The 25,903-nt window shown below is 37.8% G+C and overlaps 1 protein-coding gene across 1 annotated transcript in view; it reads right to left on the minus strand.

Annotated features, from left to right (window-relative positions):
- Positions 1–2,241: 2,241 nt before the first annotated feature.
- Positions 2,242–25,903, minus strand: part of LOC139713352 (Na(+)/citrate cotransporter-like) — a 38,535-nt gene continuing 14,873 nt past the window's right edge. The window contains exons 4-12 of the mRNA XM_071625094.1: positions 19,497–19,748; positions 16,539–16,658; positions 12,766–12,861; positions 11,262–11,366; positions 7,655–7,752; positions 6,982–7,103; positions 4,692–4,853; positions 3,608–3,745; positions 2,242–2,373 (exon numbers count right to left, since the gene is read on the minus strand). Coding sequence (XP_071481195.1) covers positions 2,242–2,373; positions 3,608–3,745; positions 4,692–4,853; positions 6,982–7,103; positions 7,655–7,752; positions 11,262–11,366; positions 12,766–12,861; positions 16,539–16,658; positions 19,497–19,748 — 1,225 coding nt within the window. The remainder of the gene's footprint in view (positions 2,374–3,607; positions 3,746–4,691; positions 4,854–6,981; positions 7,104–7,654; positions 7,753–11,261; positions 11,367–12,765; positions 12,862–16,538; positions 16,659–19,496; positions 19,749–25,903) is intronic.

Here is a 25,903-nt window from a genome sequence, read left to right on the forward strand (position 1 = left end):
AAAAAGAAAAATAGTAATATTCGAAGGAGGTCTCTGATTCAATATCAATAAGAACACATCAAATAAAAGAGATTTACCATCGTGCATTTATGGCATAATTTACCTTTCGCAGACGAAATAAAAACCCAGCTTTAGTGCTTCAAAATAATTCTGAAATGTGAGTGAGGGATGGAAACAACCAGTGTAAAAAGTTAATCAGTATAATCAATGTTAAGTATTGTAAAATGTAAAAAAATGTGAACAATAGTTATAATAGAATTGTGTCCAGACTAAACCGTCCACAGTTATGGTGTCGTGAGAAAAATAGTGACATCTCCTTATATTTTAGGATTTATTGCAAAACGTTCATAATATGCAAAGATGTTTTGTGATACAACTGACCTACACATATATTATGTATCTAATGTGATTACTCGTACATTTTTGAAATCACCGTTCCCAATGTTAAACAAAACCTTTAACAGAACATAAAATTATGAACATTGATCTCAGCTTCCATCGCACAAAATGAACAGTTGGGGCTATATTCTCTTTTCATTTTAGATATAAATGCATTGAATGCAAACACCTTATGGAAAAGTTGAAAATGGAATGATCTAAGAAGACAGTCTACAGTGCATACGAAATTCAAGATATACCCTTTTCTTTCCCAGTTGATATTAAAGGACAAGTTCACCTTCATAGACATGTGGGTTGAGTGAATGCAGCAATATTAGTAGAACACATCAATAAGAGTTTGAGCAAAATCGGACAATCCGTTAAAAAGTTATGAATTTTTGAAGTTTCTGCTCAGTCACGGCTGGATGAAAAGACTACTATAGCTTGTGATGTCGCATGAGTACAACGATATACAGAAAGAATAAAGAAAATTCGACATATTTCCATTTTTCTCGCATAGCAAAAGAACACTCGACTTCTCTCTTTCAGAAGGCAGGGGGAATACCCTTAACATACGTCAGTAGCAAGTCGAAGAAAAGTGCGCTTTATTCAAAAAGTAAAGTTTTGTGAAATTCTCTTTTTATTTTCCTTATATAGTTGTACGCATGTGACATCATACACTGTAGTAGTCTTCTCTTCCAGCAGTGACTGCGCAGATACTTAAAATATTCATAACTTTTGAACGGATTGTCCAATTTTCTTCAAACTTTCACTGATGTGTTTTACTAATATTGCTGCATTCTCTCAATCCTTATGTATATGAAGGTGAACTTGTCCTTTAATATTTCAAGGAGGTGGACGAGAAATCATTCGAAAAAGAAAGATGCATTCATATGCACTCATACAAAATTGGGTATATGCGTAACTCATGGCTTTTTCCATAGTAACTTCTTGACGATATCAGCGTAAATGTCTAATTCAAATGCACGCAATAGTTATGTTTAGGCAGGGCTCGACACTACCTTTTTTTTTTCTTTAGTTATCACACTTTGACCAGTAAACGCTTTGAATATGACATTTTAGTTTGCCCGAAAAAAGATAATTGGCCCGAAACAAGGAAACATAGCAATCCACTCTGAATCTTCTCGCGCTTAGTTGCCCAATCGGAACAACGAAAAGATAACTTTTTTTTGAGATTGTGATGGCCCAACATCAATTTTCAGTGGTCCCGGACCATCTTGCCATTGGGTCAACGGGCCACCAGTAACGTGGAGCCGCGGTTTAAGTTATCTCATTTACCATGAGACCTTTAATGTTGTCTTCTAAAATTGTGCCATTGTCCTTTGTCGAATTATTCCTGTTTCTCATTATTTCTCAGGTTATCATTACTATGAAATTAGGAATATAATTATACTTTTTGCTTATAGACAGTGTAGGTGTATAATGCGTGTTTGTATATAGGTATAGGATATAAGATGTGATTTATTCTATGCATGTACATATTATATAAACAACATATAGGCCTAGAGAAAAACGTGTCATTTCTATTATCATGTCATTTAATATCATCCTGCAGATCTAAGGGGAGGGGGGGGACGCTTTTAGGGGCCGGGGCTTTCGAGCCGGGGTGGGTTGCTCAAACAATCAAAAATAAAAAAAATAAAAAATGAAAATTTCTTCGCGAAATTCACTCTCCACACGTTATTCTAATATATGCCAATTTCCATGGACATCAAGCCGAGCCGGGCCTGCCCTCCCACTTCATCATGGTTTCGCCACTTTTTAGAAATTGCATGAAAGACATTCAATGGGAGTGTGAAAACCAACAACAGACACCATTCAAGGCCCTATTGAAGAGATCACTTAAGATTGAAGAGTGGTACCGTTGGCCCAGTCCGGGAACGTGTTGACATTGAAGACCCAGACGCCTAGCGTGTTCAGACTGAGGTTGGAGACGAGAACACACGCAATGTTCATCATCAGCCCGGCCTTCGCCTAGGATCAGATCAGGAAAAGAACAATGATGATGATTATTATGATGACAATGAACAACCACGACCACCAAAAACACAACAACAAAATGATACTGCTGCTGCTATACTTTCAGTTCAGTTCAATTCAGTTCAATTTAGTCCAATTCAGTCCTTTGTTTACATTTTGTGTCAATTCGACTTTCCTCCAGTTGGGAAGGACAGATCGTTGAACACAATATAAAATAATTTATATAGGGCCTTCAAGTGGTATTATAAAGAAAAAGTAATGTTGCACACTTTCCATTGTAACAGAAAAGAAGAAGCAATCATAACGTTATGACGTGCACATAATTTATAAGAGGCGGATGACAATGAACAACCACGACCACCACAAACACAACAACAATACTGCTGCTGATGCTTTTGTGATTGTCGAAATGTTGATGATTATTAGTATTGAAACAACTAAGCAGTGAACTAGGAACATGATTAAATCAATGACGGAGTATATGTCACCAAGTCATACAAAATCCAGGGAGAAAAGTCTTAATATGTCATTATTGGTGTATATGAATGTCACCATTAAATCATAGTCGTTCTTTCTGTACCCCCCCCCCCCCCCATCTCCTTCTCCCAATTATTTGTATGGCTAGTAGAAGGAAGGATCCGGAAAGCAAAACTCACTTGGTTTTATAGAAAATGATTAAGTATAAGTACGTCATGAAAGGTTTTTAACAAATTGAAGACATCGGCTGAGCAGAGCGCTCTCTTGCGTTTTGGGCAGCAAAATCAAAAGTGAGTCGGTGCAGAGAGGTCATTGATAATCGTTGAAGAGGGAAACTCCCTCCTGGTTTGTACGAGTGACAAAGGTTCTTTCGAATTTTGGTCACAAATTAAGACATTCTCTTGTATTGCCTAAGGTAAATACACGCGTATTGTTCGACAAAAGGACTTCAAAATAAATAGGTTTGAAGAAATTCATCAATCAGTTTTGAGATCAGGGACAAAAACTACCAAAACATATCAGTTTCAATCAAAGTGATTTGTATTCATTTCGGTGTGAACAAAATACATAAGTGTCTGGAACAGAGAAAAGAAGCAGATGTGTACATCGGGATATCAGTGTATCAACTAAGCAAATCATATTTTCGATGACATTCGTGGTGATTTGCAAGCTGGTTTTATTTCTTTTCCCTTGTTATTTGGTACACTAATTGTTTGTTTGTTTGTTTGTTTTGCCGAAGTCCAGTACTCACCATATCCATGACGGAGAGCTGCCCGTGGGCGAAGGCGATGGCGTTTGGAGGCGTGGCTACCGGAAGCATGAATGCGAAGGAGCACGCGATGGCTGCTGGAAGCATCATGTACAACGGGTTCATTCCAAGACTGGTGCTCTACAACAAACAATACACAATAGAGAAGTGTCTTTCAGTTTCGAAACAATTACATACATTGTAGTTCAATAGTTCAATCAATTTTTTCTCCTCAAATCAATTTGTAGTGATATAACTATCATGCACGAACGGAAGTTGACTTCAAGAATTCAAATAGCCTTAATTTTCTTCTTGATTCGCGGTAAATTTGAATGGTTGTAAAATCAATTTGAGCTCATAGAGACTCTTACACTGCTGTAAATGTGACAGCCACTTACACATTCTTGACGGACCTATACATTTTTAGTTCAACGCAAACGTAGGCTGATATTTATACATTACATTGGCTCTACTATCTATCTTGCAAAGTATACGATTGTTTCAACCTAAAAACCAATTCAACATAAGTTTCAATAAATCCAAGAAATTGAGAAAAATTCATCAAAACATGGCGTCCAATTTCAAACACGATGTCGATTAGGCAAGCATGTTTTTCAATCGACGATTTTTTTTTTTTTTTAATAAGGGCACCCCACGTGAACACGTCTCTTTCTTTCCTTTCAAATTTTCTTATTTCTTTTCAATTCAATTCGATTCATTTGTTTGGATTTGTATGAAGAAAAAAACATAAAGTAAGATGCAAAACTATTACAAAGGAATTATCATAATGACGAGAAATACAATGCACACTTTGCAACGGTAGCCAAAGTAAATATAGCGATGGAAAAGAGCCATTCACGACAAAATTGACATGTAAACTTTTATTTTTTTAACCCTGTTTGCAAACCCAGACTTGCTTAAACTACAACTTCGTGCTTAAATGAGTATCACGCCATTATTTTTCTATCAAAAAAAAAAAATGCGTTTCCAGGGACCATATGAAAAGTTTCATTTCAATAATCGGTTTACAACGATGATATAGATATCGATATCGAATAAAATGGATGTCAAATTATTGAATGCTTACAAGCTCGGCGAATATTGGGAGAAAGATGGTAGCTGTGGCGGTGTTACTCGTGATTTCGGTAAAGATGGCCACGATTGTGGAGATGATGAGAGCCATGGCCACAGGGGGGAGCCCTCCAAACACCGTGAACTGGCTACCAAGCCACGCCGACAGGCCGGACACCTAGAACGTGGAATCAAGAAAGAGCGAAAAATCATAGGTCCGCCCAATTTGCAACTTGATAAGTATTCACTCATGCATTATATGGTTTTATTTCGTCAAAAGAATATGGGTAATCTGCTGCACAGCTATCCAGGATGCGGTATAATTTATAGATTTGTCGAGCGTGCTTTATCGGTGTCGAATTTTATAGAAGTCTTTTATTTATTCAATTATTTTGTTTAGTGCTAGACTTCTGCTCTGAAAATTCGGTGTTCACCTCATTACCAAATTGCATCATCTAGCAAAGGATGAGAAATCACGACAAATGCATAGCTTTGTACAACTGTGAGGTTGAGTAAGTTGTAATTGAGCTATACGAATTCGTAATCAGTAAGAAAAAAGTATGTGCCCCTAAATACAGATGAATTTAATATTGAGCAATCAATAATGAATTTGAGCACGAGAAAAGCGTCAAACGACGATATCCTCAACTTGTGGGCATATTAAAAAAAAAAAATGATACGGACCACATTACGGACATGTCGTCATGATTTTGCCTTATTTTGCTCATGCATTTTTGAAAGGTCTCTGCAGTCAACTGCATTATGGGTTATCTGTGACTTCATATTCACTAATTGGCCTAGCTCCATCTGGCATAGAATAGCCACATTTGATTTTGTCAGCCAGGCTAGCTGCCCGGAGGTATGTTGCAACTGAGTATGTCAAGCAGGACAGTGCTTGCGTTGTTTGGCCACTGTGACATTTTAGCTTTGACTGCTAAAGTATATCAAGTAAATTGTGTGCGTGTGTCGGGAGTATTTTATTCCAGCTTTTCTTCAGGGTTCGACGTAATGCCTTCATAATTATTACATGTATACTGAACGGAATTATCACTGACCAAGACAGGAAAGAAGATGCAAACCTTTAGAGTTTTACAATCGATGAGGGAGTAACAGCTTGGATTTTTTTTTTTTTTAAATGACGATAGGAAAAAGGAGAAAGTTATAGTCAGAAGTTTGAACAACTGATTCCACGTTTACACAGGGCTGACATATCATCAAACAATGGCAGTGATCGTGACAGAGCGGACACTTCCCGTCTGAGTAAAGGGCTTTTTTACACTTGTAAATTTTTGCTTAGTCCCGTACCAACGGTGGGGCTAAGGGGGGGGGGGGGGGGAGCTTAGCCCCACCGTTGGTACCGGACTTTCCTTAGCCCATTTTCTGTTTACACTTGTTTTTGCGAAAGTGGGCTAGCCCCACCGATAATCCCGTGCTATCTGGCCCTGCAAAATAGCAGGGTTAGCACCGCAATTGCGGTGCCAAGCAAGCAAGTGTAAACAGAACGAAAAAATAATCCGGGGCTAAGCGACGGAGACGAAGTCCGACCCCCCACTGACGAGGTAGTGCTGCCGGTGCGTGCGTGTACTTGTACAGTGCACAGCGTAATCATGAATATTCATTAGTTTGGATAGTACGGGGCTAAGAAATATGAGTGTAAAAAGGTCAGTTTTCTCCTTAGCCCAGGAAAAAAGCTTAGTACGGGATTTATTGGCGAGTGTAAAAAGCTGAAAAAATTGGTACGGGACTAACAATAGTCCTGGGTCAGAGAAAGTACGGGGTTGAGAAACACAAGTGTAAAAAGGGCTTAAGATTAGGACTGATTGGCTGCATGAGAAAATGTCAAACTAATACCGGATATGAAATTAGATTAAGCGACTACTGAGTAATAGACATCAACAGGCGACGGCGTGATTTTGCATCAGGAAATCGACCTCCATGAAGTCGAGTATACTGTTAGGGGAATCCCCGAGGTGTGTGATCATCGGGTTGGAGTTGCAGCAGGGAGAATTGGCAATGAGAATAAGTATATAGATTGATGTATTCGTAAATATCGTGGTAAAGATTTATAGCTGCGTTGCATGTCAGACTATAAAAGGAGCAGCATAATAATTAAAATCTTAAATCTGGGGGTGTTTCATCAAGTTAGTCAGCGCTGACAAGTTGTCAGTCTCTGACAATAACCATAGCAACAGTCAGTGACCAGAGCTTCTCAGCCAATCAAAACCAAGGATTTTGCTGAAATTGTCAGAGACTGACAACTTGTCAGCGCTGACTAAATCGATGAAACACCCCCTTTGTGTCCTCACCTTGCAGGCCTCGGCCAGGGCCGCTCCGCCCCCGAGGAGCAGGACGACGTTCCAAGCCATCTTTTCATGAATAACCGGCCAGGTTAGAATAGGGGTAATCCGTGAAGGTTTAACAGACGGATCTGGGCAAGAGAAGTTACAGGGTGGATGTATAAATCTACTGCAGTCCATGGTACACAATATAAGTCCATGTGACATTGCAAGACAGTAAGAATGTTATGTGCTTCTGCAGTTATCTCTCTCTTGAATCACCAAGTTTAAACACCTCATGTGCATTTTCCAGGAAAGTATTGACATACACGTTTTAAGTGTTGCTAGATTTCCTACAATTTAGTGTAATCTATGAACTCCAAGCAAAACCTCTTCCTTTATACTTCTGTTCTGTTCCTCTCTTAACAGTTGAAGAGGTGGAAGGGCACAGAATAAACGAAAATTCGTTCCCAAAATGCATCACTATCAGTAAACAGATTGTCAGGTTTTTGTCAAGCTTTCAAGGAGTGTCTGGTTAAATCTTTCTGCAGTCACTACAAAATTTACTCGAGGAACATTTCCCCTCGAAGAGGTTTATTAGTGTCATCCACAATGCTTTTGCTTCTACAAACACGAGCGATAACATGGTTTTCCGTATAAAGAACTAGGGCAGAAAACAGGGTTGATATTACAATATTGTTACCGTTTCGTCCCTGTCTGGAGCAGAAGTAAGGCAGCCGAGAAGGGAACATAAAGAGGAGCAGCGAGACGAAAATCACGGACGTAGCATCGGTCACATAGCTGCGAAATTAAGAGACGGATGGACATTTTGACAAACAAGAGATTATTATCCCACTTAGGACAAATAATGATCGTTTCAGCTCAATTATGTTTCAAACTTGATATCTATCTGAGAGGTCAAGCTCCTCATGAAAGACTTTGTTAAATTCTTTCTGGGATCTTTAGGACCAAATGTGTGTGTGTTTTATAGTAGGAACTACAGTATAGGCCTACTAAGCATTTCTTTTGTAATTTTATCACCCTTATTATACATCTGTTGAAATATTCCTTATACTGTAAGCATTGTAAGAGCATTACAACATACCTATACGCGGGACGTTAACCATCAAGAAACTTATTCAATGCGCGTTTTTTTTTTTTAAACAAACATACAATAGGTAGATAACAATTGTCAATTTTAAACACCACAATTGAAATTTCGGGATGCAGTGTTCCAAGACAGTGATAGCATGGGGTTTCTGTCTTCAAAGAAGCTTTACATTAGATTTAAATGTGTGGTAGATCGACATAGTAATTCATACACTACATGAAGTCTGCATGTGAACAATAAAAGATATTGGTCTGATACAAAAACACAAAAATCAAACAGGGGGCCATATATAGAGGGTGTTGATTCTGTTCCTCATTAAATCTTAAGATAAACGTCGTCATTTGCCTCCTCATTAATGAAAGACTAAAGATTGTTTTAGTCCCCCAGAACGGATCCTATCTTATACATTGCACTCGATAAGCGAGCAATTTTAATGAAGAGAAAATGATGGTCTATACAATCAAAATATGTATTTTGCTGGGGTATATTTTTTGTGCAGTGCTCTGCCTGGGATATGTGTTACTGTTTTGTCTTCTTTCAAGGTGAATTCATTTACCATGCCGATAAAGCGCAAGAGATATCTGAAATACCCATAGCTGGTACAAATTGCGGCTGGAATGAGTGGCAGCAAATAATTTTTTTTTTTTTTCAGTTCAGTTTTTTTTTATTTCTGCATTTCAAAATCAATACAAATCAACAAATCAACAAAATACTTACATAGTCATTTACACAGCTAATATTCGTAACGTTTGGATCTTACATACATTTTCTTTTTTTTTTTCAAGAACGAATATCATATATGAAAGGAAGCAATAGGAAATGATAAAAATGAAATGCAGGGGACCATTATCATAAGCTAAGCTTGACGAGGATGATGGCCCCAGGTAAAGAGATACATAAAGAAAATCTTGCCACTCACTGAGTGGGGGGTAATTGTGCAATGGGCTCAACGAAGAGATACATAAAGAAAATCTTGCCACTCACTGAGTGGGAAGTAATTGTGCGAAGGGCGTGCGGTGCAGTGCGGTGTGCATTGTGTTGGGATGAATCTTGGTTTGTACGTTGAGTGTTATTTTGTGTATCAGTGTGATGAGATGAATGTTACTTCAGTTATGGCCGTGAACTCATTGTTTAGGGTGTTTGTTGACCAGGTGGTATGAATATTTATGTGTCAGAAGTATACTGGATTATGAGGGTGTTTTTTAGTTCTCGTTTGAAAATGTTCAACGACGTACGTTGTTTTAAATTAGGGGGTAAAGAATTCCAAATATCTGGTCCATTGTGCTTTAATGATTTTTGAGCTAAAATGATTCTGGGGTTTTCGAGATGGTAATCGGACGACTGACGTGTTGGATATGAATGAACGGTGAAATTTGGAGTGAAGAAGCCATCAAAAATTTTTGGAAGACAATTAAATGTATATTTATACATAAAAACAGCAGTTTGAAAGGTGTGAAGATCCTCAATTTTCAATGTTTTTAGTTGACGAAATAGGGGATTGGATGGGGATAAGTAACGGGAATTGGTAATCAAACGTACAGCACGTTTTTGGAGAGTAAAAATTGGATTAATTTTAGTTGAGCCACAGTTTCCCCAAGCGATATTGCAGTATGTGATATGTGGTAAGATCAATGCATTGTATAGAATAGTCAGGGAATTTTGAGAAATGAAGTTTTTCAGTCGATATAAAATTCCTACAGTTCTTGAGACAGACGTGTGGATATTATGAATGTGATCGTTCCAAGTTAAACTCGAGTCAATTGTGATTCCTAAGAATTTAGTAAATCTTACTTCAGTTAAAGATAATCCATCAATATTGATATTATAACTGCTGTTAATGTTCTGTGAAGCAGTAGGTTTGAAACGTATAAAATTTGTTTTAGAGACATTAAGGGATAATTTATTACATATAAACCATCGGGAGACTTTGTCTATTTCCGTGTTCAGAGTATTAAACAGTGTTTCAAGGTTCTCATGGGAGTAAAAAATATTAGTATCATCCGCAAAAAGTATAAATTTAAGAGTTTTTGATGTATATATTATATCATTAATATATACAAGGAACAGTAGGGGGCCAAGAATTGATCCCTGGGGAACACCACATACAATATTAGAATTCGGAGACTTAGATGACTTAAATAGTACATATTGCTTTCTGTTGGATAAATAATCAATAATCCAAGAAAGTGCTAAACCACGAATACCATATCTTTTTAATTTGTAAATTAATATATCATGATCTATGGTATCAAAAGCCTTTGATAAATCCATGAAAATTCCTATAAAATGTTTTTTATTTGCAAAAGATTCAGTAATCTTATCTAACAATTGAATTATAGCTAAATCGGTGGAATGGCCCTTTCTAAATCCAAACTGATTAGGTATAAGTAGGTCATTTACATGAAGAAAAATGTACAGGCGTTTATGAATAATTTTTTCCAGAATTTTAGAAATACTAGGTAATAACGATATTGGTCTATAATTTGTTAAAAGAGAAGGGTCGTCTTTTCTTTTGAAAATTGGAACTACTTTCGCAATTTTTAATGAGTTTGGGCATATTCCAGAAGACAGTGAAAGATTGAAAATGTAAGATAAAGGTGTGGTTATTTGTTTGATGATTTTCTTCAGTATATAAACACTTATTTCATCATGGCCACTAGATCTACTTGGCTTTAATCTGTTAACAATCTCCAGTATTTCTTCCTCATCTGTTGGGGTAAAGAAAAGGGATTTGTCGCAGTTTGGTGGAAGAAATTCAGTAAAGTTTGAATGAACATGTTTGTTTTTTATTTTTGAAGCTAATTGGGGGCCAATATTTACGAAGTATGAGTTAAAAGCATCAGATATTTCATCAGGGTTTATGAGTTCTTTGTTGTCATTATAAAAAACGGACGATGTTTCCTTATTATTTTTACCTGTTATTTCATATATAGTTTCCCATAAACCATTTACGTTATCCTTTTGATTATCAAACTTATCAGAATAATACATTTTACGAGAAATACGAATCAAATTACTGAGTATATTTCTATACTTTTTGTAATCTGTAAAATGTTTTGTATTGTGGGTAGTAATCGCCAGTTAAAAGGGAATACTTAATTGCAAGGACTCTTAGGTAAAACTTCGATCCACATGGAGTAAAATGAACTTGTGCTTGTCATTTGTACGCACTGTGTATACAGTGTATCATAAAACTCACCCATCCTCGAAGGCGATGGACCAACCGCTGACGAACTTGGGATCCCGTGTTAGCCAAAGCAACACCAGAACGACGAAGTGAAACAGGATCGCCCATTCGGCGAATCTAAGAGGAACGCAGGGAGAAAGAAAGGGAGAGGAAGTGTGTGTGTGTGTGTGTGTGTGTGTATGAGAGAGAAAAAAAAATCGTCGTATGTTCATTCAAAATGAAGACGCGAAGTGAACATACAAAATAATAGTGCCGTCTTCATCGATGTAAATATAAAATTCATCAAAAAAAACCAGCTAAAACAGGGATATGTTACTAAAATATCTTCAAATGAGAACTAAAGAACACTGTTAATATCCCAACATTTTCAGACCCAATAGATAGGCGCACCCGTAAGTTCCCATTAATTCTAACTAATGAGTTTAAGGCCATGACATTAAAACACGTGTCTGGCATCGCATTAACGAACAAGAGCATACTTTTATAGATCAAGATCATCAAGGCAAAACCGCACTTCCTCTGCACTAATCTTCATCCGGTGAGTGCATAACGACATTATATTTTATAATGTACTTTCATGTTAGAGAACTTGAACGCTGCTAAAATAGGCGATGCTCCGAATACTCGGTGATCTGCGCTAAAACATACGACATTTGTTCTTTTCTGAAGCCAGACAAAATGTGACAATATATGCATCAATGCGCTGTAGCTTAAAATGCATAGACATGCAGCACGAGTAGCTAGAACTTGGTAAGTCCAGGTTTATCAACTCGTCTGAACTTGCAAAGGGGTCATCCCACGAGCCCAACATCCACGAGTCATAACGCGAACGAGCTCGACATTGAAAAAAAAAAAATAATGAGTCATATATAGCAAACGAGTCATACAGCCCATGAGATCGACAATTGACAAACAAGGCCCATGAGTGCGACCTTTGGCACATGAGTCCATGAGTCTGACACTAGGTAAAAAAAAGTCCACGAGACGAACACATCGTACAGTAACTCCGTGATGTAACGAGTGTCGGACTCGTGGGTCTTGTTTGTTAAGTGCCTGACTCATGAGCCTTTATTTGACTAGTGTGTGGCTCGTGGACGGTATGACTCGTGGGTATCACACTGGGGTCGTCCCAGTAGACCGACACTCACGAGTCATACAGCCCACGAGTTCGACATTGAAGACAGGCCCATGAGTCAGACAGCTCACGAGTCATACAGCCCATGAGATCGACACTAGGTAAGAATAGCCCACGAGTTCGACAGATACAACACGGGGCTTAATGTGTTGGTCTCGTGGGCCTTGTTAGCTTAGTGTCGAACTAATGGGTTGTATGACTCGTGAGCTATATAACTCATGAGCTGTATGACTTGTGAGCTGTGTGACTCGTGGGCTGTATGACTCGTGGGTGTCGGTCTCGTGACGTGCACCTATCAGATTCGTGGCGTCCACCCCTTGTAACAAGACTCCGGGAAAAAATTGATGGGAGCAACACAAGAAGAAGAGCAATCCTACTCACGACATTGGGCCCAGCTCCGCGTAACTTTTCCGTATCACCGCCTTGGCGCGCTCCTCCTGAGCCTTTCCGATATTTTTATTGGTCCTCTGTAAGCAACTGCATGGTGTAGAGAAAGGAAACCGTGAACTTGGGAAAAAGGTACAATTTTGCGAATACTAGTGCCATGTTGAAAAATACCGCCAAATGCTCATTGTTTCTAAACTTCTCCATGAATTTATTGTGTCAAGATTGTGTACAAACTTCCTTGACGTCGAAACGGTGGTGCTTATTTCAACAGCAAAGGGTTTCTCAAATTAGTGAGATAAACCAGCGTGACAGAACTCTGTTTTCAATAGTTGATAAACCTGATAAAACTGTTAGGAAATGTATCAAATTCAAAACGGAACTGAGCAAAAACAGTAATGATGTTGTTTGGTGAAGACTTCAATGCTGTAAACACATTATAATGCATACACAGTTCAGAACAGTGTTTTCGAAGCAAAGTTATTTTCATAGGACATTATAACTGCAATTTTGTAAAAAAAAAAAAAAACTAAAAGAGGCAGCTACGTCACAGGCTAAAAAACAAATGCAGAAACAGACATCGATTTATTCTCAACCATTTTGTTTTTATTTATCTATGGACTGCAGTAATGGATGCTGACTTAAAGGGGATGGCTAGTAACTGATCAGTGGGAATCATTGGGAATGCTAGGGGATGATTGTTCCAATCCTTTTGGAATTCATTTAAGAGTACATTTATTGTGTGAAAATTGTTTGCTTCAGAATGGTCTCATATTCAAGTTATGTGCAGTTTCATGTTTCCAGGTTAGCATGCCTATACAGTGACTGGGCATTAAACTGCACATTACTTGAATATAAGACCGTTTTGAAGCAAATTACTTTCACACAACAATAGAATCCCACAAGAATTGGAACAATCATCCCCCAGCATTCCCACTGATTCCCACTGATCAGTTACTAGTCATCCCCTTTAAATACTAGTAGTCAGAACAGCTTTATGTTTGATATGTTTTCTCAACAAAATGTCACAGCGTTTGTCTCCATCTCTTCATGGATTTGCTGATTTGCGTGATTCAATTATTATGCTTGCATCGAGTTAAAACCATTTATGGTAAGCTTCCCAATATACCCCTTAATTCCGATTTTTGGTATATATATTACAATATGTATATATTATGCATATTCATTTTTTCTTCCAGAATGGAATGTAATATATTATTTTACAATGTACTTGAATCTTTTGTGAAATATGAATGAATATGAGTTGATCATACATATATATATATATATGTATACTATATACATGTGTGTGTGTGTGTGTGTGTGTGAAACTTTAAAAGCAGTTAACGCTTTTGAGTTTGGAAATGATTCCAATTTACACGATCATCAAACATGTCGAATAATGAAACAGCTCTCGGCTCTCATTAACAAACGTTCAATTGTAATTCCATAATATACCAACCAGGCTCTTCAATAAATCAGCCAATTACTAATTACAGAATAAACTGGTATAACATGCTCAATAAGGATGCCAATTCTCTTCTTAAACTTATTTTTTTTTGGGGGGGGGCGTCGTCTCGTACATGAATATTATCGACTATTCATATCATTCTGTTTTTAAAGGGAGGGCACGGAAGAGAAAAGAAAATAGAGTCAATCACGCCACGATTTCACAATTTCACGGGGTCACAGAAAGGAACAAGCAAAAAAAAAAAAACACAATACAAAACTTGACAACCCTGCAGCAGTCACATGAGGGCAGTGGCCTCACTGTTTTTTCTAGTCACAAATAGTAACAAAACATGACATGGCGTGATACAAAACGCTCCCTCGTATACACACATGCAGATCATTACCAATGGGCTGGAGAACGGGGGTGGGGGGGGGGTGGGGGGGGGGTGGGCGGTATTAGGGGCTATAGCTGTATAGCCTTAAGCAGCCCGCATAATGTTTATACAAACATATATACTCAAATGTAAATACATTATGTACATATAAATATAATATCTACATACGACACATAACATACACAATAACATTATGCATATAGTATGTAAAGATACATACCGACACGATTTAATCATCCCCAGTAAGCCATGGAGGGTGAAAGTTTAAGTTTACACAGATAACAGGGGATATGTGGTAATCATACGACAGCAATAAAAATAGATGAAATCCAAATGTTAATATACATACCTGTTCTTCCTACATGCACGTTGAAGAATATCAAAGTGAAATACATGTACTTCTATAACCCTCGAGATCCACATATACGACATTATTTCTGTGTGGAATCGACAATCGCTGAATGATATCATTATAAGCATTTCTTGTTTCCTATAATATCCGCGATAATAATTTTAATTATATGTATGATTGTGAGATTCTAATATGCATATAATATTATATGCCATTATGATGAACATGACGTATGAGAATCATATAGCTGAAGTTGTGTCCGTCATTGTTACAGGATATCCATCAGCAGGATTTTTGTGTTTTTCTTAAATGTTCAATATTTGGATTATTTATGTTGTTGTTTCATCCATTTCACAGAAAAAAAAAAACACCATATAGGCCTACCTTGGGTATATATGAGTTCGTCAAGATTACAATGTGCACCTATAGCCACTGATCCTCTTTCCCTGTCAATAAAACTATAAAAATCTCTTCACTATTTAAAGTGCTATAGAAAGACTTTGGCCAACCTGGAACTATAGAGCGGTGACACGAGCTACATTAATAACACCATAATATGCACGTCGCGCTGTAAATATACCCACTTTGCTTTACGATGTTTATATAATATAGTGCGAACTGTCTGGTACTTCATGTTACCAGTATAATTATCTATAGTAGTAGGTTAAAGAAAACAATATGTGCCGTTGAAAATGATCTTCAAAGGCTTCCAAAACGATAATAATCCTTGAGTGATTATCAATAAATATCAAAACTAATTTTTGTCGTTGTTTCCAGAGGAGAAATGTTCGAATGCATCATTTTAGTTTTCTATATAGTATGGGGATATAATGTTTATTTGATGTCTGTGTGTTTTCAATGAATTCAAGTTCTGTGTGGTACAGCATTATTCTACATTCTTAACCGTGCAGCACAATGTATACAGCTAGCTAAGTAAAGTTCGATTTGAATTTTGAAATTTACCCTCCACAAAAAAAACATAACAAAGATGAAGGAGTTTTGACTGATGGTCTCTGACACTTGTGAAAATTTCTGTTCACTCTAAGAAAATATGTTCAACTTTGCACCTCTAATACCAATGTTACACCGAGAGCACGTGTACGGGTGCAACGTTGTACCTTTCAGACCAGTGTCGATAGGCGCTTTCAGACTGGCAAAAGATCGAGAAGTTTAAGATCGCGATCTTTCAGATCTCGCAGTTTTGTCATTGTGACCGGGAACTTCCCGCGAAACTTCTCGATCTTTTCCCCTTGGTGACCGTGCCTACAATGTACCATTCTGGTCTGAAAGGTGCAAAGTTGTACCCGATGAGGTGCTCCCATTGTGACATTGGTCTGAAAGGTGCAAAGTTGCACCCGTAAAGGTGCTCCCGTTGTGACCCTGGTCTGAAAGGTGCAAAGTTGCACCCGTTAAGGTGCTCCCACTGTGACATTGGTCTGCACCTTTTAAGGGCGCAAAGTTGAACCTAGTTTCCTTAGTATGTATGTTGAACGTTGTTTGATTGTTTTGCTTTGGTGTTTTTTTTTTCTAGATTCAACGAGTGCTACAAACTGGCAGAGTTGTTTTCTTACCAGCAATCGAGGTACATGATCTGAAGCCAGACCCAACATAGCAGCAAGCAGACAACCATCCCGGGAAAAGCGTACATCATCCACGTGCCGAAGTTCAGCCCTGCCTCCGGACCGTAAAGACTGCATGTAACGGGAGAGAGTTTAGAACGTATTAAGCAAGGGGAAAACCAGCTGAAAAACAGAAACACGACACAAACAAGAACAACAACAAAAGCAACATAATTAATATTATATTTAAAAAAAAAATATGTATTGAACGCATGCCGTGGAGAAAGGGAGAAACAGAGAAACCAAACAAACAAAATGATAGCTTTCGATTGCGGATTGCATGAAAGTAGGTTGTGACTGAGTATTGTGTGTGTGTGTGTGTGTGTGTGTGTGTGCTGTCGCTCTGTGTAGTATGTGAATACCCCGAGTGTGTGTCTGTTGTGTGACTCCATACCATGATCTTGAAAGTCAACGATAAAAATTAAGTACAAATGGAGAAACCTGCAAAAAAAACTTCATCAAAATTGAATATCACAGTACCTTCAAAATCTGCGAAGTCCAGAATTGCACGTGTCTTTACGTATTACTACTCATTGTTTCACTCTGTTCTTGATCATCAAAGTCAACATTCTGCGACCGGTGTTACAATAAGTCATATCCGGCACAATCGGAACACCACTCTGGTTTCTCTGTTCAATCTTGCATGTATGCTCTTACAGACTCTTAAAGGGAAGGTTCACTTTGTTTCTGAATATATTGTAACAGAATAAAAAGGGTCAGAACCACCAGCACTGGGCTGTCGGACGGACATGACGGAAACTCGGTAGTCTAGTATCCAATATCCATTCATCATTTATTTCATCCTTGGTTTTGAAAGTGTTTGAAAATGCGATTCATATGCAATATTCACAGTTATGGATTAAGCAAAGCTGATGTCTGATCGTCAGTCGTGTTTTAGACCAAGCATTCAATTTGTACACGCCTAACCGAGTTCTGCGACCTTATTTACGATAACCTAGATAAAGGCCGATTGACATGCAGGTGCAGTCTATTTAGACTTTAAAAAGGCTTTCGACATTATTCCACATAATCTTCTATTAACGAAGCTGATTTGTTTTGGTACCAAAGCGGTGGACCTATATGGGTATACAACAATATGTGACATTTAGGGGTGTGACCAGTGACTTTCTTCCAGTTAATGCGGGGGTCCCGCCTGGATCCATGGGTCCCCTACTATTACATAATAATTTTGTACATGAATGATAAAGTTCGCCTTCCTCTTAACCCCCATGCCCCTTTATGCAGATGATACGGCGGTCTTTTCCTCATATTTTGGCTTGATGTCAGTGCAAAAACAACTTCAAACAGATATGCATGTGTTAAGTCAATGGTTTATGGAAATAGAATGATGGTTAATACAGATAAAAAAAGTAATATTATTCAAATCCCGTAAGAAAAAGAATCTGTTTGAGTTAGAAATTATCATAAACCGGAAAAGACTTGAGAGTGTTACAAAGTTTAAATACCTCGGTGTGACTGTTGACCAAAACCTCGACTGGTCTCCTCAGGTAAATTAAGTTATAAAAATAGTATTGTATGTACTTATTCTAATTATGTGTGTACGTAGAATTAAACATTATTCAACAAAGGATATGCTATTTCCATTATATTTTTCTCCGATTCTCCCTCCCATTGACTATAACGCGTTGTAAAATATGGTGATCTTTAACGAAGAACAATCTTCATAGACTTCAAATGTGTCAAAATAAGTACTGTCGTTTTTAAATACAGACTATACGGCATCAACTAATAGTTTATTGAATACACTTTGATTACAAACCATTAAAAAGAGATTAGAAGAAATAGAAGAGATTAGATCAGTATATTGGCCTATAAAGTAGTAAATGATATAGCCCCACCTTACCTTTGTAGACTCGTATCTCCACGTGACATCATAATATATATCCCACAAGACATGTCTTGACGAGTCAGTTATACTTACCAGTATGCTTACCCAAGCCAAAAAGAGACAATAAAAAAGTTCTTTCTCATACTCCACCAGTAAAATGTTCAATTCACTTAATCTACCAATTTCCCTTCAATCATCTCCTTCGCTACAACTCCTTAAGAAACTCCTCACCAGTCTACCGTTTTGATTTCATCATTACTTCGTATGACCACCACATGAACGTTGTATATGTTTTCTGTTGTTGATTTATATTCCATTTGTATAATTATGATATGATGTTAGCTGATACTGTTGTTTGTAAGTTCGTATTTTATTTTGTAACTTTTGTATCTGACGCAGGGCTCCCTTGCAAAACAGGCCTTTGTGGCTCTGAATGGGACTACCCTGCTTTTAAAGAAGACACAGATAAATAGAATAGTAGTGGATACGACACCTGGTCCCCGTTTCATAAGACTTGTTATCAGTGACAAGTTGTCATAGTTGTTATAAGCTACTGAAATCCTTGCATCTGACTGGCTAAGAGTAAACTTGTCACTGAAATGTGGCAGTTGTCACTGATAACAAATTTATGAAAATGGGACCTTGTTTAGCAATCGGAAGGTTGTGGGGTTCGAACCCCACTCGACATGTATGCCCATGATTTTCATCATGGCTACTACTCTTAACACAAAATAATCGGTGCTCATTTATGTCCACGATTGGGTAATCTGTCCTTCAGCAGCAATAAGAACAACTCATTGCAAAAATCATCGGTCTGAATGATGTATTTCTGTCTATTATAGATACTGCGCTGTCGTTATAGGCCCAAAACGATTGTCACTATAGTATTACCGGCCCATCAACAGCAATGCTTGGTAGGTTGAGCATGTTTCCGTCGGATCGACATTCACGCGCTTTCAGCCAAGGCAAATGAAGGTACACACAAACTTGGATACATTGTAAAATGAGCAAGGATGTGTGATACCCCTTGATAGGAGTGAAGTTTGTCAAGACCTAGATACCGATCAACTTGAGTGCTGATAACCAGGTTGGGTCCAGTCCCGGTAAGGGTGGCCGTGCCACCGATATTGGCGGCATAAGGAATGCACAGTGTGATGGCCTTGCAGAGCAGACGATAGCCGTTCTTGGACTTGCTCCGATCCGAATCGTCGGCCTCAGGATCGGGCTGTGGTGGTGCTATCACCATGGACAAGTCATCATCCACCACGCCGGCTCCACGGGGGTTGAAACGCGTTAGATGAACCGGCGAATTGCTGTGGAAAATATAAGAGAGACAATTTTCTTCTCAAGAAAATCGATAAAATTTTCCCACGATACGTTGGGTACCGGGATGTCAGCTCTTTGTTTAAGACATCTAAGTTTCCTGATGAATAATAATCTCTTTAACTATATTTGAGAAAACTCATGCGTCACAGAAGTATACATGATGTGCCTGGCTTTCACTTCTATCGACAGAATCTAAGTGAGCACTCTTTTTCATTTCATTTCATTCATTTATTTATGCACGGTACATACTTCAGTCCGAAGACTGTTCTTCCGCAGGTCTGTGCGGATAAAATACAACATATAGATATACATAAATGAAAAAAAAAACCAAACAAACAAAAAACAAAACTCATACATAAAAAACAACAAAAACATATAGAAAACACAAAAACATGGTGATGAAAACTGCGGCACACATTTCGACAGAAACAAACATGATCAATCAGAGATAACCATGTACAATTATTATACAAGTACATCGCCGTAGTTTAAAATGAAAGAGACGAAAACAAAGGAGAGTTCAGGAGAGAGAGAGAAGGAGAGAGAGAGAGAGAGGAGATAAAGAGAGAGAAGCCCATGCAAAGGGGGAAAACTGAAAAAGTTGTCAATTAACAGTTTCGGTCAAGTGCATTTTTAAAGCTTACAAACGTTGATTTTTGTTTCATTTCCAATGGTAACTTATTCCAATGTATTGATCCAGAATATGTCAAACGTTTATGTTTAAAACGAGTCTTAATCAAAGGCAACACAAAATTTAACGATGAATTCCTTACGTTATAGCTGAAAACTTTAAATTGAAACATATCAAGCAAATATTTCGGACAAAGCTTGTGTGCAATTTTATACATAATTTGTAAAGTATGTTTATTTCGTCTCTTATCCAGTTAATCAATGGGTAGTGCTGTGTATAATAATTCAGGTGGGAACCTAGCTTGTACGTTTAGTACTGCACGCAGTGATCTATTTTGAAGAATTTGGAGTCTTTGAATATGAGATTTATTCCTCCACACAACATCACAATAATCTAATTTGCTTTGAATGATTGATTTATAAAACAAAAGGGCAATATCATCAGAAATAAAAAACCGAATTCGTTTCAACAAGTACAAATTTTTCACTGTACTTTAACACAAATAATCAATATGTTCATTCCAGTCAAGTGATTGGTCAATATAAACGCCAAGATATTTGCAACAAGAAACCTGTTCAATGGTTGTGTTGTTAATTACTATATTGATATGTTGCTTTTTAACTCGCCTATGAGAACCAATTATCATAGCTTCACATTTGTTGGAATTTAGAACTAAGTGATTACATGTCAGCCATTTAGATGTATGTTCCAAATCGGTATTAAGTTTGGCTTCAATTTGACTGATTCTCTCTCCAGAAAAATAAATACATGTGTCATCCGCGTACAACGCAACAGATGAATGCTGCAAACAATTGGGAAGATCGTTAATGTAGATCATAAACAAAAGAGCTTTATTGAGTCATTACATTCTTTAACTTGTAATATGTGATATTTGAAATGAAATTTCATTTGAATTGAAAAAAAAAATAAGGACAGAGCACGGGGTTTGACACCAAAGAAATCTTTGCAGCGTTATCTAGACGTATAAAACTCATAGTCTGGGTGCCAAAGGCTGAACCTTGTTTTACCGTCCACCCAATGTTTTTTGATGGTTTTACCCTATTTCGGGGGTGCTGAATCCGAATCTGGATGATGCAATTCTTGCATCCTTGAGGGTTTTGAGATATTCAAGATGGCCGTCAAAATGGCCGCCCAAACCAGAAATTCCCATGTATTTCTTTCTAAATGGTGAGAAATTGAAAACATTGATGGTTTTACCCTGTTTCGGGGGTGCTGAATCCAAATCTGGATGATGCAACTCTTGCATCCTTGAGGATTTTGAGATATTCAAGATGGCCGCCAAAATGGCCGCCAAAACCGGAAATTCCTATGTATTTCCTTCTAAATGGTGAAAAATTGAAAACAATTGATGGTTCTAAGATATTTCGAGGGTGCTGAATCCGAATCTGGCTGATGCGACTCTTGCATCCTGGAGGATTTTGAGATATTCAAGATGGCCGCCAAAATGGCCGCCAAAACCCGGAAATTCCCATGTATTTCCTTCTAAATGATGAGAAGTTCAAAACAATTGATGGTTCTAAGCTATTTCGAGGGTGCTGAATCCGAATCTGGCTGATGCGACTCTTGCATCCTTGAGGATTTTGAGATATTCAAGATGGCCGCCAAAATGGCCGCCAAAACCGGAAATTCCTATATATTTCCTTCTTAATGGGGAGTAATTGAAAACAATTGATAGTTCGAAGCTATTTCGACGGTGGTGAATCCGAATCAGGATGATGCAACTCTTGCATCATTAAGGGTTCTGAGATATTCAAGATGGCCGCCAAAATGGCCTTCAAAACCGGAAATTCCCCTGTATTTCCTTCTAAATGGTGAGAAATTGAAAAGCTGTTGATGGCCCCTTTACCCTAGTTCGAGAGTGCTGGATCAGAATCTTGATAAAACTCTTGTATCCTTAAGGGTTTTGAGATAATAAAGATGGCCACCAAAATGACCGCCAAAAATGTAAACTCACATGTAGACCCCCTTTTTCCTTCTAAATGGTGTAAAATTGAAAACAAATTGATGGTCTTACCCTATTTTGAGTTTGAAGAATTTGAAGCTGCAGGATACAGCTCTTGCATCCTTGATGGTTTTGAGATGATAAAGATGGCCGCCAAAATGGCCCCCAAATGGCCTTCAAAAACGGAAATTCCCATGTAGGCCCCCTTATTCGTTCTAAATGGTATAACATTGAAAACAATTGATGGTTTTACCCTATTTTGAGGGTGCTGAATCCGAACCTGGTTGATGCAACTCTTGTGTTTTGGGGGTTTTGAGAATTCCAAGATGACCGCCAAAATAACTGTCAATATTGAAATTTTTGAGACCCTATTCAGCACCCTCGACATTTTGTTGTTGCCATTTTTACATTCGCTAGGGTTTTCAGAATGTCCAAGATGACCGCCAAAGTAATTGGCAGAAATTGAAATTTCAATCTTAATATTCTTTTTTTTTTTCTAAATGGTGAAAATCTGAAAATAAATTGATGGTCTCACCCCATTTCGAGGGTGCTGAAGGTTTTGAGATATTTACAAATGTCCTGTATAAACGGAAATTCCTTGATATTTTCTTATAGATTGTGAAATATTGTGCTATAACGTGAAGCGAGGGATTAAAAGCAATAATCCGTATTCTTGAATTCAACTCGGTTGAGCAAATTTGTCAAATCAGCCAACAATTAATGGCATCCAAAATGACTGTCACAATGGTATTGTAATATACTGAGATATTCCGATTTATGTCTCAAACGGAACTTTAACACGTAATGGAAAGAGTAATGATATTGACATCATACTGAAACGTCAAACACAAAGATAAGACTGAATTTGTTTTCATGCACAATTGTTATAAAGTAATATCTGTGGTAGCCAATAAGGGCTCCGCAGACTGATGTGAAGTTACTAGTAATCCTTATTGGCTATAAGAGTAATATTAAGTTATGGCCTGCTGGTATTTGGTGTTGAAATTTGTCTTGTATTCCTATGAGTCTCACCGCGTACTCTTATGAAACTTGTGGCACATTCTGATTACGTCACTAGAAATGGTTACATCCATGACCACTATAGTAGATATCAATATAAGGGTAATTTCAAAAGCACTCTGCGTGATTATGATATTCGTAAGTACTGGACTGTCAACTATTACCTTACATTTTGTCGTTTGTTTGTTTTGTTTTTTTACTGCGCGTTACCTGTGATTTTCCATCCCCTCGTGCATATATATATATATTATGATATCGTTGCTTGGGCGACACGACCCTGTATCTGAACTTTTAGTGAAAATGACTTTTGTGAATAAACAGTCAGATAATCAGTTAATGATGTCCTGTCCAAACCTTTAATAGCTGTCTTACCCCAAAAATGAAGCTACCATGGCATGTCAAAGGAAGGGTCCTCTCATTTGTTATAGTGCTTTGGCTGCCATGTTTGTTTGCTTTTTGTTTTTGTTTTTGTTTTTCTCTCCTGAACATGTGACATTTTGTAGATACGAGTTTTGTCGCCCCATATATATATATATATATATATATATATATATATATATATGATATTACATCATATTGAAGAAAAATTTGAAGCAGAACAATAAAAATGTCCAACTCTTGTCTTCAACAATGTCATCAAGAACCACCAATATAAACCAATTAACCAATGTGAGTGTTCATGGATGAAACGATTAAAACTGTTCATGGATTAAAACAGGTAATGTTGGGAATCTCAGTAAACTTCTCTACATCACTACCACAATATGATCGAGATGGGTATGTCGTGTCCACTGATTTTTATTGTTCAAAACATATCCATGATATGTAGATGAAACAGTGTAATCTTTCAAATATTCAACAGCATCTGTAGTCTTGCAGGATTCATTCCTGGCACAGCTGTATCTTACAAACTCCAAGATATCCGGTAAAGCTGGTTTCACTGTACAGCAAGTTCAAACTGGGATGTACAATATGCGTTCGTTTATCAGCAGAGTATAGTTTGGTTTAGATTTTGCCATTGACGAAAACCTGAAATAGGGTAAAACCATCAATTGTTATCAATTTCTCACCATTCTGGCGAGTATTTTGGCGGCTATCTTGAATATCTCTAAACTCTCAATGATGTAAGGGTGGTATCGTCCAGATTCGCATTCAGCACAGTGATCGAGATAGGGTAGAGTCATCAATAAAGTTGTTCTCAATTGCGAAACATTAAAATTGACATACGTGGAAATTTCCGGTTTTGACGGCCATTTTGAAATCGGAATAGGATAGAACCATCAATTGTTCTCAATTTTGAACCATTGAGAATGAAATACGTAGGAATTTTCGTTTTGGCGGCCATTTTGGCGGCCATCTTGAATATCTCAAAATCCTCAAGGATGTAGGAGATGCAGATTCGGATTCAGCACCCTCCAAACAGGGTAAAACCATCAATTGTTTTCAATTTCTTACCATTTAGAAGGAAATACATAGGAATTTCTGGTTTTAATTGGCGGTCATTTCGGCGGCCATATTGGCGGCCATCTTGAATATCTCAAAATCCTCAAGGATGCAAGACTTGCATCACCCAGATTTGGATTCAGCACCCCCAAAATAGGGTAAAACCATCAATTGTTCTCAATTTCTAACTATTTGGAAAGGAATACATAGGAATTTCTGGTTTGGGCAGCCATTTTGGCGGCGATCTTGAATATCTCAAAATCCTCAAGGATGCAAAAGTTCCATCATCCAGATTTGGATTCAGCACCCTCGAAATAGAGTAAAATCATCAATTGTTTTCAATTTCTCACCATTTAGAAGGAAATACATTGGAATTTCTGGTTTTAATTGGCGGACATTTTGGCGGCCACTTTGGCGGCCATCTTGAATATCTCAAAACCCTCAAGGATGCAAGAGTTGTATCATCCAGATTCGGATTCAGCACCATCGAAATAGGGTAAAACCATCAATTGTTTTCAATTTCTCACCATTTAAAAGGAAATACATGGGAATTTCCGGTTTTGGCGGCCATCTTGAATATCTCAAAATCCTCAAGGATGCAAGACTTACATCATCCAGATTCGGATTCAGCACCCTCGAAATAGAGTAAAACCATCAATTGTTTTCAATTTCTCACCATTTAAAAGGAAATACATGGGAATTTCCGGTTTGGGCGGCCATTTTGGCGACCATCTTGAATATCTCAAAACCCTCAAGGATGCAAGACTTGCATCATCCAGATTCGGATTCAGCACCCTCGAAATAGGGTAAAACCATCAATTGTTCTCAATTTCTCACCATTTAGAAGGAAATACATGGGAATTTCCGGTTTTGGCGGCCATTTTGGCGGCCATCTTGAATATCTCAAAACCCTCAAGGATGCAAGACTTGCATCATCCAGATTCGGATTCAGCACCCTCGAAATAGGGTAAAACCATCAAAAAACATTGGGTGGACGGTAAAACAAGGTTGGGCCCAAAAAATGGCTTTGGCACCCAGACTATCAGTGACAATAATGTTCCGCTTATTCGACGATGTTATACAAG

This window comes from Diadema antillarum, unplaced genomic scaffold (assembly GCF_040938485.1).
Source record: "Diadema antillarum isolate AM-2024a unplaced genomic scaffold, OU_Dant_1.0 seq00001951_RagTag, whole genome shotgun sequence".
Taxonomy (NCBI): domain Eukaryota; kingdom Metazoa; phylum Echinodermata; class Echinoidea; order Diadematoida; family Diadematidae; genus Diadema; species Diadema antillarum.